The sequence below is a fragment of the Aedes aegypti genome, chromosome 3, assembly GCF_002204515.2.
Source record: "Aedes aegypti strain LVP_AGWG chromosome 3, AaegL5.0 Primary Assembly, whole genome shotgun sequence".
NCBI lineage: Eukaryota > Metazoa > Arthropoda > Insecta > Diptera > Culicidae > Aedes > Aedes aegypti.
The window spans coordinates 121,876,185-121,896,269 of NC_035109.1; the positions used below are offsets into that span (position 1 = coordinate 121,876,185).

Here is a 20,085-nt window from a genome sequence, read left to right on the forward strand (position 1 = left end):
CTGAAAACAGGCTGAATAAACAAAATTTTAGCAGAACAAACTGTTGTTCAGCTACCAATGTTACTTGGGTTATGCTCCTGCGACGTTTGGTGGTGAGTAGCGGAACTGATACGATGCGGCAGCGTTCTTCACAGTGGGTGTTGGATGGTGACCAGTTTTAAAAGTTTAATATTTTCTTGGTATGTTTACGAAATTACGATAATCTCACAAATATTGGACACTTCAACACACCACTGGTTACAGTTTCTAGATATTATCCAACTTCAACAGCATTTTTCGTAATTGCAAAAAATGTTGTATGCAACTCGTCGCAAAACTCGTTTTTTTTTACCTTTTTTCATTTATTTATTAGGCTCATGCGCCATAAGGAATTACGGAGCCGAGATCTTTGATTTTATTTAAAAATTCATGATGTTTTCCTATGTTAGCTTTGGGGAACCGAAAAACTCGCGGTTTGGTCGAGGTTAGGGGTAACAATAATTTCAAGGATGGGATAGGACAATGGGATCGTTTCGTTGACAACCTGTACCGATACAAAAAGACGGGTTTCGACAAGGTGGACAAGTGGACCGACAAGAAGAGGACTCAAACAATCATATTAGCTTGTTTCATAAAATCGTACATAAGCTTCATGTGTCAAGTTTACCCAACACATCCCTAATGTCTTTCTTTTCTGGTTTCCCTTGAGCCCTGAGGGATGCACAAAAATTAGATCTGACAATACCGTATTCAAGGCACTCCCAAACTACGTGGTTGATGTCTTGGTAACCCGCACTGCAGCTGCAGTTATTGCTATATGTGAGCCCTATTCGATAGAAAAAGAGCCTAGAGAATAGTGGTTGGACATAAGTCGACACATTACCTTAATAAAGTCTCGACTTAAGTCCAACCCCTTGAACCACGGCTTCTTCGGTACCTGCGAGAGAATGGAATCTAACCACCTGCCCAATTCTCCGGCATCCCATTTTTGTTGCCAGCTGATCAATGCATTTTTCAGCACTCATCGTAATGTATCGTATGTATTATTATGTACCGTAATCCGGAGTAACATTGATCATTGTTTTTAATATTTCTTAAATATTTGGTTCGAAAATGCAATAGTTGCAAATTTTATATTTTTAAAACAAATACTGCCACCCATAGCTCGTAACTATATTCTTTATTTTGTTTTTTGAAACGTTTAAGCATGTTAAAAAAATATTTTAAGTGATTTTTTTATTTAGCTGATATGGGGTAACATTGATCACCTATGTAAACAACGTTCGGTAATATTGAACATTTCGTTACCTACTAAAATCATGGCCCCTGAAGCCGAATATGAAGGCCAAATGCTTACAAGTCATTTACTTTTTGAGTTATTTTAAAATTAAAAACATCTCAAACTACGGAATACGCCTAAAGGTAGGCAATTTCCTAAGGGAAAGTTACATTCTTAAAAGTAATTCGGTAATGTTGCCTAATTGAACATACTTATGAAAGTTTTGACAATGGAATCGTTTTCGGCGATGCCGTTTTTAGTAAGAACCGCATTTTTTTGCTCATATCATTTACAGAACTTACACTCCCGTGCAAAAGTTTGGGTTCACCCCCTCAAAAACATACAAAAGTGTTCTGTCCATATCTCTGTGATTACACGTCCAATTGAAACTCTTTAAGCCGCATTCGAAAGGCAAAGAGTTATTCTTACTTCGTATGTATTTTTCCAAAAACATTTTTTGAATTTTGTATACTAATTTTCTACTTAAAGTTGTGACATTTTTCAAAAAACACACTGAAAATTCATATTCAATTTCCTCAGCATTGGGTCGACCAAAATTTTAAATCAAAGTGTCATTAGAATCGTAATCTTATATTCTTTGAAGAGACCTCACGAAATTTTTGCGGAAAAATCTGGAAAGTATTCAAAGTCAATGAAACAGTCAGTCAAGTCATCGTGCAAAAGTTTGGGTTCACCCCTCAGTATGATGCAAATCGTGCAAAAGTTTGGGTTCACCTGAGCCGCATGCACATCATTTTTGTCAATATCTCTGCCATTTTTCAACCGATTTTAACAGTTTAAAACTTTTTTGAGCGCAAATAATGGCGCGTACATGATCGGTTTGAGATTTCACAGATTTAGGTAAGTTCAGGTGAACCCACACTTTTGCACGATACACCATACTGAGGGGTGAACCCAAACTTTTGCACGATGACTTGACTGACTGTTTCATTGATTTTGAATACTTTCCAGATTTTTCCGCCAAAATGTTGTGGGGTCTCTTAAAAGAATATAAGATTACGATTCTAATGACACTTTGATTTAAAATTTTGGTCGACCCAATGCTGAGGAAATTGAATATGAATTTTCAGTGTGTTTTTTGAAAAATATCACAACTTTAAGTAAAAATTTAGTATACAAAATTCAAAAAATGTTTTTGGAAAAATACATACGAAGTAAGAATAACTCTTTGCCTTTCGAATGCGACTTAGAGAGTTTCAATTGGACGTGTAATCACAGATATATGGACAGAACACTTTTGTATGTTTTTGAGGGGGTGAACCCAAACTTATGCACGGGAGTGTATGTGAGACATGAATGTTTGGTAGTGTCATCCTTAACCATTGAAATCATTGTTTCGAAAAGTAGCCAAATTCACGCATGAGGTAAACTCAATTTACGCAAAAATCTTCGCTTTTATCAGCTGATGAATATAAGAAAGAGAAGCACCATTCATGATTTTGAAATGTGCCATCAATAAATGATAATGCGAACTTTTTATGAGATGGGTCATTCCGATCAATGTTACCCCGCTGATCAATGATACCCCGGATTACGGTACAACTCGTGCTGAAAAAAAATCATTCTGCAACTTGATGCATAAATAACTGTTTTCGCCAACTCACGAAACGGTACCTAAAAGTAGCACCTTCCAATTTTTTTGTATGGCCGTTATGTTGTTCATTCTTTTCATAAAAATGAAGGCTGATATGCAACGGAACTACAAACATATAATTTTGATCAGACAAAGATATTTTTGCAGAACATAATATCATCATTATTATCGCACAACTGTCACGAAATACAATCAATTTCCATTGTTCTTGACAATCGTGGTATAAAATTTGCAATAGACATAGACAAAAAACATTGTAAGAGGTGATTTATTCAGTTCGGCATAAGCCCTTATTCCTGTTTAAAAAAAGGCTACACGTGTGTATTATTTTATTTATTTGTCACAATTACGCACGGCCACGAAGCCCACATAGCATTACATGGAAATTCATTGTTTCCAAATTGGCTGCTTACGTCTAAGGACAGTAAGTTCTATTTTGACGGGTTATTCTTTATTGGAATATACTTACCTGGTAAGGAAAACAAATTTTTAAGTATTTGATTTCATATTCTTGACCATGGTTGGCGCTGTGTGGGATTCACTTGTGTGCCTACCCTCTAAAAAAGCTATCTTAGGATCCCTTTCACCTGACTTCCCTTCCAGCACCACCTGGAAGTATTACTTCGAAGAAGAGGTGGTGCTGTTTACACCGCTTTGTTAGATTTCGACGTATTCTATCATTGTCATGCTAAGCCCTTTGGCTCCTGTGAGAATTCTTGATAACATGCTATACTTTCACCATTCAGCGATCCTGTTAACATCCCAATCTTGAACCATGGAAAAAAATGCTACTGGACCGACAGTTCTCCAAGAAGCTTTTCGAATTTCAATTAATAATATTTCAATACTTCTGAAGTTTCCTCCAAAAACTTCCAGGAAATCGTTGATGTGACCGTATATTCTTCTAGGGCATGTTTTTCTTTCTTGGAATTAGTTGTTCCTATAATTTTCCTGCTAATTCTACAGTTATCCTTACTTCTCTAAAGGGGCTGTCCATTATGTATGTAAGACAATTTTTGTTTTCTGGAATCACTTTATAGTGATCATCATTTTATCACATCCGTATAGGTAGAATGTTCGGTGGATTTAGATTCAAACATGTTTTTTTTTCTAAAATTTATGGGAAGGAACAGCAGCATTTATAAGTTGCAAGTGATGGGTTAAACTATAATGACAAATAATTCCAATTATTGTGACCTTTTATTATTTTTGTTATATAGATCAGATGAATTGGCAGTAATTAATTATCCTAAATTTCATGGCATCTCCGTGCCACAAAAATATCCACAAATCCAAATGCCACAAAATCAAATACTTGCATAAGTCATCAAATTGAATCAGCAGAATGTTGGTGATAATTTGATGATCTCCGACTTTCTTAGGGTCTGTCTCAATTGCGTTGTTAAAACTAGTCCGAACTTAAATTTGACCGTTCGGAAATTATTTTCCCTCTGATTTCGATCTGTCAAAAATAAGTCTGCTTCAGAGGAGACTTATTTTTGACAGACTTATTTTGGTTGAATGTTTAACTAATTATATAAATGAAATTTTGACGAATTATTATCGTAATAACAAAAACAATTTTTGGAGATCAAAAAGTAGTGTTTTTGATTCCGGGGTGAAGTTGATCAATTACTGCGATAGGTTTCCTAAAATAAAGAAGTATGCTATTCACTAAAGTTGGGGTCTCTAAATCTGAATCAAGACTTAAAAATCTTAGAACTTATTGATAAATCGGTTAATTTTTTAATTGAAAGTTGTGAATTACAGATTACACCACATTAAACGCCTAAAGGTAGGCAATTTTCTTTGAAATTAGCAACCCTCTTGCAAAAAGATCATTTTTTCTCTAAAAAAGAATTTGTATCCTCAATACAAATTCGAAACTGGGTACACAAAACATATCTGGAATGCCTGAAACAGTTTATTAAAACTGTAGCTTTGTATAGCCGTGGAAAAAGTCGATTGTTTGGAGAAGAACCCTTCAACAGTTCATGAAAAATTTCCTAAAAAATCTGTTTTTCCATGAAATAATTACCTTGAATGCCAAACCGAATTTATGAAAATCAAGAGTAGCTATCAGGTAATGCAACAACTCAGAAATTGTGATAATTGAAATCGTGTCATAGCTCTTATAACAGTCTATACTTTAGGGGCCCAGATAGCCGTAGCGGTAAACGCGCAGCTATTCAGCATAACAATGCTGAGGGTCGTGGGTTCGAATCCCACTGGTCGAGGATCTTTTCGTAAAGAAAATTTTCTCGATTCCCAGGGCATAGAAATATGTTCGTACCTGCCACACGATATACACATGCAAAAATGGTCAATCGGCAAAGAAAGCTCTCAGTTAATAACTGTGGAAGTGCTCATAAGAACACTAATCTGAGAAGCAGGCTTTGTCCCAGCTGGGACGTAACGCCAGCATAGATAGCATAGATTCCGAGAAAAATCCAACGTCGGAGAGGAACCGTTTCTAGCTTTTTACCAAGCTATAAAGCTTCCCATGGGTGGGACAAGTTGTTCAATCCGGATGGTCACACAAAAAATTTCTGGGTTAGATGAAACGGATAGTTGCAGGGCTGTTAGCGAGTCACTTTTTACCTGGTAACTAAAAAGTCTCTATTTGTGACAAAATTGACTTTTCCGGGTAAAGAGTTATTTAATGGGCCCATTCACAAATTTCATAACGCTGGAGGGGGTGGGTTTTTGCTCTTGGAATGTTACAGCTCATACAAAATTTGTATAATATTCATACAAAATGCATTACGAGGGGGTGTGTAGGATGTCAAAAATTGCCCGCTGAATTAACCCAAAGTCACTATGATAAAGATAGTAAGAGCTGCGCTAGCTCCTCAAACTCAAACAGCAAGACAATATTCTTACCCGGGTAGAGGAGAATAGCAAAAGAATAACAAAATTTACTATTAAAATAGAATGTTCGAATAGCAAAATTTGTTCTTTGTTTGTTTGAAATAAGAGATAAAATAACAAAAATAATAACTAAGTTTGTATGGCATAACAACTAAATAATAACATATTTTGCCATTGTAATAACAAAATAATAGCAAAAATATAGGCAACTGTAAATAACAAAATATGTTATTATTTAGATATTGATAACAAAATAATAACTAAATAAGCTATTCACAAGTAGATCAATATAATGGTAATTTAAGTTCTTTGACTTTAATATCTTAATTTAGCATGATTGAAAAATGAACTTTTTGCTTTCCTGCTAAAAAACTCTTGCTTTTTTAATCTTCAATGAATATCATACGAATAGTAAAATGAGCTATTATGGTAAAATTTGATATTGGTTTGTTATCATGAATTATTTAAATAAAGTTTTGAAATATCAAAATAATGACATATTTTACTGTGATGGCGATATTTGTTATTCTTTAGATATTTATTGTTTTCTAGTATTTTTTGCACAAATAACAAATTTTACCATGATAGTATATTTTGTTATTGATTAGTTATTACATGACTTTCAAGAATAACATATCAATGATAAATTTTGCTATGATTGTATGTTTTGCTATTGATGAGATATTTAATGTCATATATTAATAACATAATAATGGTTAAAGTAGATATGATTGCAAAATTTGTTCTTATTTTACCATTATTTTGTTATTCACCTCTACCCGGGTAGCGATAATGTTTCGAAGATTTTTGTTATTTTTAGGACATTTTAATATTGTAATTGTAATTGTAATTGCTCAATCCACACCCTGGCAGACAATTATCCGCCCATCTAGACACGGGCTGGGTGAGGACCTACCAAGCCTCCCCCGTTAACATGTCCTATACCGTTTAGCACATCGGGATCTTCCACAAGCAGGCGCCGGAATTAAAGCGGTCCCACAAGCTTCAGATACATTAAATAGATATAGTCCCCCTGGCACTAAACCGAATGGCGCCCTCCGCTTCACCACTAGTACTGCTTCCCCACACGCCAAGCACAATATCGAAAGTAGCGCGTTGTATAGCAAATACAGTACACCACCTCCGACACTATGCCAAATGTACAGGAAAAACAGCACCAGTAAGAAAGCGGAAGGCGCACCACTCGGTTCAGTGCCAGAAGGACTATAAGTATAACGAAGAAGAAATGAAAAGATAGTAGAGTTGGTTCGGTTATTTGATTGCTGAAACGAAAAAAACAGAAACAAAGTGTTAACATTAAAACGGGGTTTTATAATTGATAAATGTATCGATAGTTTCTCATCTGTTACGTTTCCTTATCGTAGCGCTGTCGATTTTTTCCATCTCCAGGGTGTTCGTCTCCGCTCGAGCAATGAGGACCATGATGAAATGAGAATATAAAAATGTGAGCATTAGTGTTGATCTAGTAATAGATTAATTTAAACTGCTTTTCATGTGCTAAGTAACTTGTAAACTCCTACTCAATTATGTTTTGTTGGCCTACACGTTTTATTTAGACACAATTTTATTTAGAAAACTATTTGGATCCGAGATTTTAGGTGCAGATTGAGCATGTTTGATAAAACAAGCATCCTGTTTTCAGTTAAAGAATGTTCAAGAAGTTAATGATTCTGTTATTTATACTGGCTACATACAAGAATTCACTATTGATGTAATATATGGATATTGAAAGTTCCAACGCGCGATTATAATACTTCAGTTTTCGTGCTGTTGTATTGGTGTAAGTAGTGGGAAACCAATCAGTTTGGTGATTCTAACGGTAACAAATAGCAAGACGAAAGGAAAGTTGATAATCTATCATCATTATGATTTCAGTCCTAATTCCATGATCCGTTTAATAAATTCCGCGTATGATTCGGCAATTTTAACAATTTATACATGTGTATTCGAAGAAAACAGACTACGAGCATTTATTACCTGTTGCAAGGTTCCTAAGTGATCAGATATTTATCATTTTCTACAGCCTAATTTAATAATACCTACATTGGGTTGTAACAAAAATTTGATCTTGGGATGTTGATTTGCCTCCTAATCATAGTTTCGACAATAGTCACATGCTTACTATCCCTTGTGGCAGTGTTGTTGATTCTATTGTCTATCGCTCATCAGTTTCGCGCCACCCGGCAGGGACTTGGTCCTATGTACCCAATACTCTGCTGTGTCTTAACTTCACGCAATACATTCTGTAGATGTGTGATACAGTTTGCGGAATATTATGATTTATCACTTCGTTCAGATGGAAAATTCTGTTATGGTACCATATTCACATATCAGATAACTCCCACCTGGAACGATGTAATACATCGGAGACATGTAGATTCAGATGTATGTAGACGATCTATGCCTAGTTCGGCTCTGATCGACAGGCAATCAGTGTATTCAGTTTTTCAACTAGCTTGAAGCGATGAACGTTTCAAGACAAGTTCTCCACTATATCTGCTAGCGATCACCGGTCGTCGATAGACATTTCGGTTCTTTTCTGCTAAAGATAGATCCGATTGTATGCCAAAGACTATGGCTCATGCTTTTCAATACAGCTGGAAAAACAAGAACTACACCCAGCACCAAATAGTACGTAACTATGAGGCGGACCGGAAGGTTTGATGAGCAATCCCCACCATTTTTAGGACATTTTAATATTGGAATTAAAAGGTTTAGAAGGTAGGGATTTTTGGCTCTTTCTGGAATGCTCCAGGTGAATATTTTTCAGAGATTCCTGTCGAAAAATTTGAATGTTTTGACAGCGCATTTTTGTTTTGAAGCATTTTTTCGGATAAAAACTTGTGGGTTATAAATATCTACTTTGATCATTTAAGTCCATTGGGGTGAACACAGGGGGCTAGGATGGCCCCAGTAGAAAGTACACTCTCGTGTTAAGTATGCACTTTGCTTAAGGGATTTTTTTTAAAGAATCTCGATGCGTGGGATATTTCTTGCAATAAATGCTCAAGACAGCATTTTACTTTGATCGCAGTACGTAGTTGAAAAGAAATGTCAATTCAAATGGAGCTTGCTGTAGACAATTTTCTTGACCGTTTCTTCCACAGAAATTTTTACTTTTGTTTCTTCTTTAAGTCTGATTTGCTACTGACAAGTAATTTCTTGGCCTATCTTGCTGCATGGGAATTTCCTTTAAGGAACCGCCCAAGAAAACGCTATTTTCTGATCGTAATACGCAGTTTGAAAGAAATGTCAGTTCAAACAGGAATCGCTGTAGAGAATTTCTGCAAGGAATCAACGATAATTTTCTTGAGCGATTCCTTTTCAAGCCTGATTCACTGCTGACAAGTAATTTCTAGGCCTATCTTGATGCATAGGAAATTCCTGCAAGGAAACGATCAAGGAAGTGCTTTTTTCCGATCGCAGTACGCAGTAAGAATCGGCGAGAAATTTCTTTGGCGATTCCTTTTTAGCAGCAAATTAGGCTTCAGTAGCAAATCCACCTTAAAGTCACCTAGCTGATCGGTTTTCTTTGCATAACTTTTTCCACAAGAGTTGGACTGCTTCGTGGTCTTGGGCAATGTTTTTACACATCGTAGTCTGCGTTCAAATTTATTATAGAAGTCGATAAGCATTCTTTAACGATTTTCCTTAGCAAAAGTGAGTTTTGCCATAGTAAATCCCATACTAAATTATAGTTTAACCGATCGAGGTGAAATTTCACATAGGACCCACCCACCCTTTTACCGTTATGAAATTTATGTATGAGATTTATTTTTATTCTGACGAGACATTCATAACATATCTGTCCATTACGCATCCTGTAAATCAGTAATGATTATTAACCATCAGTAGAGGAACAGCAGCCTCAAACTTGTAAAGCAGAAAATAAATTTAAGTAAATGCAAGAATTAGAAACTCTACTTCAAATAACTTTTTTGATGATGTTATGAATCTGGTAAAAAATAGAACAAACACATTTTTCATTTTTTTTATCTTTGTCTGGTTCTTGAGGCAGCGAGTTGAAGCGCGTCACGGGTGAGTTGTTCGCTGTCCGGTTTGGTGGCGGTGCGACAATATTTTTTGTTAACCTGCTTGTACTTGGGGTTGAAATTTCCTGAAAAGGCAACGATTGCGAAATGGACCAGACAAAAATTAAAATTGATGGTTTGTTGATTAATTGGAGGGGAACTAATTTCCGAACTGTCAAATTTAAGTTCGGACTCGTTTTAACAACGCAATTGAGACAGACCCTTAGAGTTCACAATATATTTCTCTGCGTGTACAGCCCAAGTAACATTTTTAGCTGAGTAACAGTATATTCAGCTAAAATATACTCATTTCAGCTGAATAAGCTGTTACTCGGCAACTAATGTTACTTGGGGGGTAACCCGTCTTGCCTCGCTTTGTAGTACACTTTGAGGACTCACAATATGTTGCTTGATTAAAAGGCGGAGTATGATTCAGTAAAGAGAAACAAGTGGTGGCAGTTATTGATATAACATGGTTTTTCTGACGAATCTGATAAGGCACGGCTGAAGAAAAGAAATGAGGTTAAACATGATACAAGCCTTTTTTTCGTCATGATACACGCGAATTGAATTCTTCGGATTTGGAGCGAACAATATTTTGGATTTCCCGTAACAACCCTGTACTGAACAGATCAGAGGTGAACCAGCTCCCTTTGATTTGTATTGAGAAAGTTACAGAAGAACATTTCTTAGGAAACCCATCTTGCCTCGCTTTGTCCTATACTTTGAGGAATCACAATCTGCTTACTAATTTGAATGATTTCATCTGGTGCTTAGCCTTTTAGCTAGTGTTTTGAAGACTTGAGCTTTGTAATAACACAATTGAGCATAGGGGGTGGTCATCAGAAACGACGGCCATCATTTGGAGGACGGGGGGATGTCTATGAAAGTGTGACAGTATTGGAAAAACGAGACAGTGGGGAGAGGGGGTCTAGAAATCCTGCACATCGATGAACGTCACATATTTTAATCGGGTCGTATTCTTTACACTTTTGCTGAGCTTTGGCAGTTTTTTTTGTATGCTTATACGGCTTTCACTCTTTTATTCTTTCAGTTAAGCTCAGAAATAGGCTCTGTTTTAGCGGAGACGATGTGCCAGAAAGAAGAAGACATGACCATCTTAATGGTAAGCTCATATGTTTTGAAGTTATTCATTTGGTACCTAAAATACTAATCAAATGGCCAATTGCCATTCGGCGTAACATGAAGAAGAATTTTAAAAGAAGGAGCATAACTATGATATGAAGGAATAACAGTTATGCCATATGGCAATTACGTCAAAAGTGATCATTTGGTATAACTCTTAGTCCATCATAGTTATGATTTTTTTTTATCAAATAGGCAATTCATAAAGCACGTCGAATCCCTTGACTCTCTCGCGTAAGAACCACTGTAAACCAGTAAGATAAAATCCCAACCCTGGGGCCATTGTGGATACAGAAATAATCATCCATGGAAAAATTTCGGACAAAACACAGGAACGAATGATTTCACTTACATTGAATTATACTTTAATCAACTGTATTATCATATAATTGTTGTTGAATATTTGCTTCTGGTACCTAATAAAATCTACAACACAACTCACAACTGAAATTGTAAAGGGATACGTAATAAACAACTGCATCGGAAACAGAACAAACAAAATATGTATTGCTGTACGCATTGAACTGAATAATTTGGCGTGTTCACGGTACAACCCATCTGAGCAATGCAAAATTTGCTCTCGAATTGGGCCTATGTTTCATGATAATAGTCAGTTGCGAGTGGGTAGTTCGCATCGTAAAAATAGATTGCCAACGAAAAAGTAGCATACATGTTTAAAAAACTAACCTGAAGTGAATCGTCAAGCCATGCTTGCACAGACCATGTACTTTTATTGGGTCTGGGGTTAGGGTCAATAGGGGCAGTATGGTCCACCTAAGCAAAAGTTCTTGAAAAGCATAGAAACAAAAACAATTTAATCGATTCATAAGCTTAATTTGTAGTTTGAAGTATTTCCTTTCATGCCACAATTGTATTTTGGTAAAAAAAATTACTTAGAAGTTTGTTGGGAACATTTTTGAAAAACACTGTTTTGTGTGTGACTCTACACTATACGGGGCGAAATGGTCCCCCCTACGGGGCAATATGAGCCATCATACTAAGTCCTATTATTTTAAATGGAAAACCGTTCGTAAGGCTTACTTTAGAAGAAAGGCAGTATATATGATAGAGTTATGTACAAAAACTGGGTTGAAGTATGTTTTGAATCATGAAAAAGTATGTTTTGCTGACCGTTCAAAAAATCATGGTTCTAAGAGCTTCAGTTTTCAAACATTATCGTTCAAATAAGTTGAACCAGTTAAAAATTCTAGTTTTAATTGAAATCAGGTGCAACGACAATATTGCAATGAAACTGCCAAACTGACATGCCATTTTTGATTATCTATTTTTGTGATAAGATAGCTTTGACCGGCTATGACCATATTGCCCCATTTCTAGATGTTTCATATAAATCATGTTTTATTGAAAATTTATTTTAGAATCTATACAATTCCGTGCGCATAATGCCATTAAATAATGGAAGAACGAACTGCTGTGAAAAAAATTGAAAACAATAAACAAAACTTTATGCAAAGCTTATTTTTACATCCAAAATCTTATAAGATTTTCGTAGTAGCATCAACGTTTCAGATTTTTATCGATATATGAAGTACAAAATCATATTTTCGCGTGATTTTCACGGTGGTGGCTAATTGAAGCATACTTTATGAGGTCCTAAGGTTATCGAGGTCAAAAACTGTTTTTTAAGCTCAAATGGAAGGTGGCCCATTTCACCCCGTATGACCATACTGCCCCGCCTTCCCCTAATTGTTTTCGCTATACGTCAGTCTTTTCTTTGCATTGTCGCGGGATATCGATAGGCGGGGTTTCTAGTCGAAACTTCAAGCATGGTAGTCACTTCAAATTATTTTTCTGCTTATATTTAGCATATTACTGTAAGATTACTGTAAGGTCTTAATCTAAACGTTTACAACGTGATCCCATGAAAGGCTTCCATTTCTAGTTAGCGAGATGTGTGCCTTCTGCGGGCAAAAAGGTTTCATAATTCGATCTGACATGCAACAACCTTGCCAAAAGTCAACGGAAAAACGAGTTTGGAAGGGCTTTATCGAAAGAATCTTAAAAAATGTACATAAAATGTGACGAGCACGGTTTAACTCATTACCAATTATATAATAATTATACACATAAATATAATAACTACTTTTCTTTTGATGGTTACTCACGTCCAGCAGAGGCGTTGTATTAGTCCTGGTCTGGTTCAAGGTCTGGCTTTTGGCGGAGCTTTTCCTGGCATTGCTCCAGCACGGTCCTGAAGGTGCTGGCAATGTCCTCGTTCTTGAATCGTGCTGCCAGTTTCTCCAGCTGAGGTCCCTCTTCAGCATGATTCATGGCACCCCAGATGAATGCCTTGCCTGAGTTGTTCATCGGCGTCACTTGCAGGTCGCTGGAGATTGCGTGGTTTAGAACAAGTTTGAAAATTTGCTCTCGTCTCATCAGCATCCGATAGCTGTTCCGGGCAGGATGGTACAATATTTTCAGCTCACCGACACCTGGCAAGAATAAATGATGTGTATTTCAATGGTTACAATGTCATTAGATATTTTCCGCTGAACAGTTTCTCGCTTACCTCGTTCTTTCCATTCCTTCGTGTCCGCATCGAATCGGTACAGCTTCGCCCTATCGCCGAACAGCTTTGTCTCGTCCTCTTCGCCTGTTCTTACCTCGATTTCGTCTGGTAACTGAATAATGGGTTCATAGTGCGGATCGTAATTCTCGTCACCCCCGGCCGCTTCCTCTTTATCGTCATTCTCTCCGGTGCTGTCGTTTTTACTCTTGTTGGCCATTCTGGTAAAGATATCTTCCTTCACGGTCAAACCTACGAATCCACTGTTCGGTGCACTCTGTTTGGTCAAAAAGTTTCCTGATGTCCCAGTGGCCAGCGATGCAAAACTAACGCCCGTTTCCATCTTTTTCAGGAGATCAGGCTCAGCAGTACTGGATTTTTTGTCAAATCCTTTAGCAGCATCGGCAAAGCTAAATCCACTGATAACATTTGTGCTTGTGGAAAGTGATCCAGTGAAAGTGGGCGTTGAGGTAGTATTTCCAAATCCACCAAATATGTTGCCACTTCCGGTTGACCCAAATGCAGGAGTTGTCGTTATACTACTGCTGACAGGGGTAGTGGTAGTGGAAGTTTCCGACTTCGTTGTCGAGGTAGGCGTTCCTCCGAAGATATTTGTGCTGGAGGTGTTCTGTCCAAAACTGGAACCGAAAAGTTGAACACCTTCGGCCGATTTATTCAAAGCGGATCCTCCGGGGGCTGCACTACCGAATACCGAAGGTTGTAACACCGGAGACTTGGATTTGTCTGCTTGCGATGGTAGAAGTGCGGATTTGGGAGTTGTGTTGAGGGAAGATGAGAAAATTGATCCGGTACTGGGCGTGCCTGAGCTAGCTCCGGAGGCAAAACCTGCAAAACAGGATGCGTAAATTAATGATTATTATTAGCTTTATTAACAAGACATTGCTCTGCTTGGCATGAGGTCAATTTAGAAAAGCCATTTGGCATAACTTGATCCGAGAGTCAGAAAATCATAAGGCTGAATGTCAGAAGGTGAAAACAACACAAGGCGGAATCTTGGAAGACCGACAATACCGGAAAATTGTAATAGAATAAAAATGGGGACGTAAAGGATCTACAGAGCAGTGTGAAATTGATCCCCATTACCATGGATATAATGTTCGTTCCGTTTCTGTACTAGTGAAGCATCGTGATGCGAACATTTCCTCTACTGATTACCAGCTGTCAGCAAGGATCCAAAGTAGACGAACCCATCGACCACCTCAAAAGTATCCCAGTCTATAGGGACACTGTTTCCTTGGTGAAGCCTGTTGCACTCGGCACCGTCCTTATGCTAATTACTTAGTATTTGATACATTCGCCACTAATTCGCCTTTTGCTACAACACAATTCAGGCGGGTGTACAGGTCTGCCGCCTTTTCAAATATTCAGAAACTATGTCCATATCATTTGCGAAGCAAACAAATTGACTGCAGATCGTTCGAAAGCTCTTGCCTTTCTTGTAGATAAAGTATACTGCCCATAAACGCATAATTGTCCCATGGGAATAGGAATCCAAGCAAACATGGGACTGACATGTGTCTATGGGCAGTATATTACTCCTTTTCTTTCACTCCTCCGACAACTGTTCTATTTCCAAGATAGTACTTATCAGCCGATGCAGTTGACCAGTTTGGGGCCTTCCTTAGCCGAGTGGTTAGAGTCCACGGCTACAAAGCAAAGTCATGCTGAAGGTGTCTGGGTTTGATTCCCGGTCGGTCCAGGATCTATTTGTAATGCAATTTTCCTTGACTTCCCTGGGCATAGAGTATCATCGTACTTGCCACACGATATACGAATGCGAAAATGGCAACTTTGGCAAAGAAAGCTCTCAGTTAACAACTGTGGAAGTGCTCATAAGAACACTAAGCTAAGTACCCGGCTCTGTCCCCGTGAGGACGTTAATGCCAAGAAGAAGAATAAGAAGAAGATGACCCTGCTGCTTTTTGTCCTCGAGTTGTTGAATAGCACCCTTGACCTTCCTCGGACTGAGGGCTGGTTATTTTGCATTATTAGCAGCATCGATATAAATATTTGCTCCGTTGTTCGATCCTCATATCCTGCGCTTTCAGCACCGTTCAGATGTTCATCGAAGAGTTGGTTCCATCTTTCGATAACTTGTTTTTTGACTTTAAATAATCTTTATTTCAAAATTTTGTAGGTGGTTAATATGTAAGAATCTTAAGTGATACAGGAAAATATCCTTTTCATCTCCAGTGCAAGTTCTCTGATAATAATGTACATGATTTTAGACAAATTTTCTGTAATTGTAATTGTAATTGCTCAATCCACACCCTGGCAGACAATTATCCGCCCATCTAGACACGGGCTGGGTGAGGACCTACCAAGCCTCCCCCGTTAACATGTCCTATACCGTTTAGCACACCGGGATCTTCCACAAGCAGGCGCCGGAATTAAAGCGGTCCCACAAGCTTCAGATACATTAAATAGATATAGTCCCTCTGGCACTAAACCGAATGGCGCCCTCCGCTTCACCACTAGTACTGCTTCCCCACACGCCAAGCACAATATCGAAAGTAGCGCGTTGTATAGCAAATACAGTACACCACCTCCGACACTATGCCAAATGTACAGGAAAAACAGCACCAGTAAGAAAGCGGAAGGCGCACCACTCGGTTCAGTGCCAGAAGGACTATATGTATAACGAAGAAGAAATGAAAAGATAGTAGAGTTGGTTCGGTTATTTGATTGCTGAAACGAAAAAAAAAACAGAAAAAACAGAAACAACAGAAACAAAGTGTTAACATTAAAACGGGGTTTTATAATTGATAAATGTATCGATAGTTTCTCATCTGTTACGTTTCCTTATCGTAGCGCTGTCGATTTTTTCCATCTCCAGAGTGTTCGTCTCCGCTCGAGCAATGAGGACCATGATGAAATGAGAATATAAAAATGTGAGCATTAGTGTTGATCTAGTAATAGATTAATTTAAACTGCTTTTCATGTGCTAAGTAACTTGTAAACTCCTACTCAATTATGTTTTGTTGGCCTACACGTTTTATTTAGACACAATTTTTATTTAGAAAACTATTTGGATCCGAGATTTTAGGTGCAGATTGAGCATGTTTGATAAAACAAGCATCCTGTTTTCAGTTAAAGAATGTTCAAGAAGTTGATGATTCTGTTATTTATACTGGCTACATACAAGAATTCACTATTGATGTAATATATGGATATTGAAAGTTCCAACGCGCGATTATAATACTTCAGTTTTCGTGCTGTTGTATTGGTGTAAGTAGTGGGAAACCAATCAGTTTGGTGATTCTAACGGTAACAAATAGCAAGACGAAAGGAAAGTTGATAATCTATCATCATTATGATTTCAGTCCTAATTTCATGATCCGTTTAATAAATTCCGCGTATGATTCGGCAATTTTAACAATTTATACATGTGTATTCGAAGAAAACAGACTACGAGCATTTATTACCTGTTGCAAGGTTCCTAAGTGATCAGATATTTATCATTTTCTACAGCCTAATTTAATAATACCTACATTGGGTTGTAACAAAAATTTGATCTTGGGATGTTGATTTGCCTCCTAATCATAGTTTCGACAATAGTCACATGCTTACTATCCCTTATGGCAGTGTTGTTGATTCTATTGTCTATCGCTCATCAGTTTCGCGCCACCCGGCAGGGACTTGGTCCTATGTACCCAATACTCTGCTGTGTCTTAACTTCACGCAATACATTCTGTAGATGTGTGATACAGTTTGCGGAATATTATGATTTATCACTTCGTTCAGATGGAAAATTCTGTTATGGTACCATATTCACATATCAGATAACTCCCACCTGGAACGATGTAATACATCGGAGACATGTAGATTCAGATGTATGTATACGATCTATGCCTAGTTCGGCTCTGATCGACAGGCAATCAGTGTATTCAGTTTTTCAACTAGCTTGAAGCGATGAACGTTTCAAGACAAGCTCTCCACTATATCTGCTAGCAATCACCGGTCGTCGATAGACATTTCGGTTCTTTTCTGCTAAAGATAGATCCGATTGTATGCCAAAGACTATGGCTCATGCTTTTCAATACAGCTGGAAAAACAAGAACTACACCCAGCACCAAATAGTACGTAACTATGAGGCGGACCGGAAGGTTTGATGAGCAATCCCCAACCTACATGATTTTAGACAAATTTTCTTGTATAAATTCACCGAATTAGTGAGTTTGATGGAATTTTAAATTAAAAACTTAAAACTAATGTAAACAACCTAAATCGAGCCTAATCTACTATATATAGATTGCTTATTCAAGCATATTCAAGGATAAGACATTTCTGCCGGATTTGACATGGGTTTCGGTGTTGGCCCCACGTCGATGCTGTGCTTGTCGAAGAAATCAGCAAACTCGATGTTTTTGCTCCTACAGAGCAAGCGTTCCATGTAGCGATAACCAGCGGCTTAGTCAATGATGGAGACTACAGCATGCAGCTGCTCAGACCGGGTCCTGCAGCATCGCTGGATGATGAGCATTTCGGAGACCAGCATGACCAGCTCCTCATCACGCAAAAGGGATTCATCCGTAGCCTCAGTTGGCACACTTGAATGCCAACGCCGGAGGCATAACCAGGTAGAACTCATGACTTTCGGCGCAGATATTGCAGCGTGGTTGGAGGTGGCCAGTTTCTGGTGCCGTGTCCAAAGTTGAGGCACTGCTGACACTGGGTAACATCGCGACGGCCTCCGCGATATGGTTCCCATCTGACGATAATGCATCCGATTGTTCGGACCGTCTGGAGAGCATTCAGCGTAACCGAGCCTTTGCGAAAATGTACCAGATAGAGGCAATCCGGATACTTTTTTCGCGCCATTTTGTAGACCGCGGTTGCGTCCAGCTTGTAGTGATTCCGCAGCTCCGCTTGAATCTTCTTCGGGTCAACGTTGTTCATGCCCCTGATGACGGCCTTGAAGGGTTTGTCGCCAGGGATGTCGTGGGGGAAGGATTCCACCTTAGCGTTCTTCAAGATGGAACACACCCTGTCGTATTCGAGCATTTTGTGCACCTTGATGCCGATCCTGGTTAGCTTGTACTCCGCGCAGACACGCAGAACGGAGATCTTGCTTGTTAGCTGGTCCAGTGGCAGGATTTACACTACCAGCGAAGGAAACTTAACCTACACGGTGACGCCGGCTGCTTGATGTTGGTTGGATGGGTGAGGGGTCGACTCCTCAGACTGGATTTCGACTTCGCTTTTTAACCAACACCGGATGATGATCAGCATCTGAGTATATGTTAGCGCAACGATAGGTCCTGACATTTTTATTTTTTGTTTTTTACAAGGGGGAAATCTGCAAACAGATCCCCTGAGAAGATAACTCAGGGAATGCGGGGATGACGCACCAACGACGACCCGCTAAAACCAGCCTATGCACTGTGCATGAGCAATTCATTTAGAATTGCTCAAGTGGTGAACAGTGCATCGACATGACCCTTGGACTCAGACCCTCATCTCCCCGGAACCACCTTACGGTATTTCTTCGGGAAGGGACCAGTGCATATAGCACAACACGTGTAGCAGAAGTAGCCTAGGCAAACTGCTTCTCCTAGCCGACTTAAACAATGTTACAAGGGACCAGCCTCGGCAGGGCTAATCCTCTGCAGCCAACTCTTGGTCGGCGCGCCATAGACGCTGCAATTCTAACATAATGTGAGTGACAGCCGTGGTTACTGCATTCCAGCACTCGGCATCCGCACACATTCTCTCTATAATATTGTCGGGGGACGTGTCCCCTCCGCATGTAGTGAGCATGCGACCTCTCACAACAATGAAACGGGGGCAATCGAACACGACATGCTCCGCTGTTTCCTCTACACCAGCACAATTGGGGCACGCAGGAGATTCTGAGTGCCCGAACCTATGCAGGTACTGTCTATAGCAACCATGTCCTGACAGAAACTGCGTCAGGTGGAAGTTCACTTCTCCATGGCTTCTACCATACCAATCTGACACATTTGGTATTAGTCGATGGGTCCATCTACCCTTAGTGGAGTTATCCCATTCCTGCTGCCAGCTTCTGAGCGTTTCCTCTTTACACGTGTCGCGGACTCCTCTGGTACCCCTTTGGTTGAAGCATTGAACATCTTCCTTGATGATGAGCCCGATGGGCGTCATCCCGGCTATGATGCACACGGCCTCTTTAGATACCGTCCGGTATGCACTTGCTACTCTTAAGCACATTATCCTGTACGTGCTTTCCAACCGCTTTAGGTTTCTGTTCGTTCTAAGCGCTTTTGACCAGATTGGTCCTCCATACCTTAGTATGGATAGCGCCACGCTTGCCAGCAGCTTGCGTTTGCTGGCAATTACAGCAGAGCTGTTAGACATCATCCTCGAAAGCGCCGCTATAGCCGTAGATGCCCTTTTACAGGCATATTCAACGTGGCTAGCGAAGCTCAGCTTGTCATCGATCATTACCCCAAGATGCCTAAGGGATCGCTTGGACTCTATGGTGCAATCACCTACCGAGATAAGCGCCCGTTGCTCGGACCTGCGGTTGTTGACCACCACCACCTCAGTCTTGTGACGGGCCAGTCCTAGTTTCCTAGACTTCATCCACTCCTCTACCAGGGAAATAGAGTGCGCT

General features: G+C 39.1%; 1 protein-coding gene across 4 annotated transcripts in view; it reads right to left on the reverse strand.

The window, feature by feature from the left end:
• Positions 1 to 12,775: 12,775 nt before the first annotated feature.
• LOC5572553 (E3 SUMO-protein ligase RanBP2) overlaps positions 12,776 to 20,085 on the reverse strand; it is a 55,247-nt gene continuing 47,937 nt past the window's right edge. For all 4 annotated transcript variants that reach the window (XM_021850031.1, XM_021850030.1, XM_021850029.1 and 1 more), the window contains 2 exons: positions 13,473 to 14,315; positions 12,776 to 13,395 (listed from right to left, as the gene is read on the reverse strand). In XM_021850031.1, the coding sequence (XP_021705723.1) occupies positions 13,088 to 13,395; positions 13,473 to 14,315 (1,151 nt within the window). In that variant the 3' untranslated portion in view covers positions 12,776 to 13,087. The remainder of the gene's footprint in view (positions 13,396 to 13,472; positions 14,316 to 20,085) is intronic.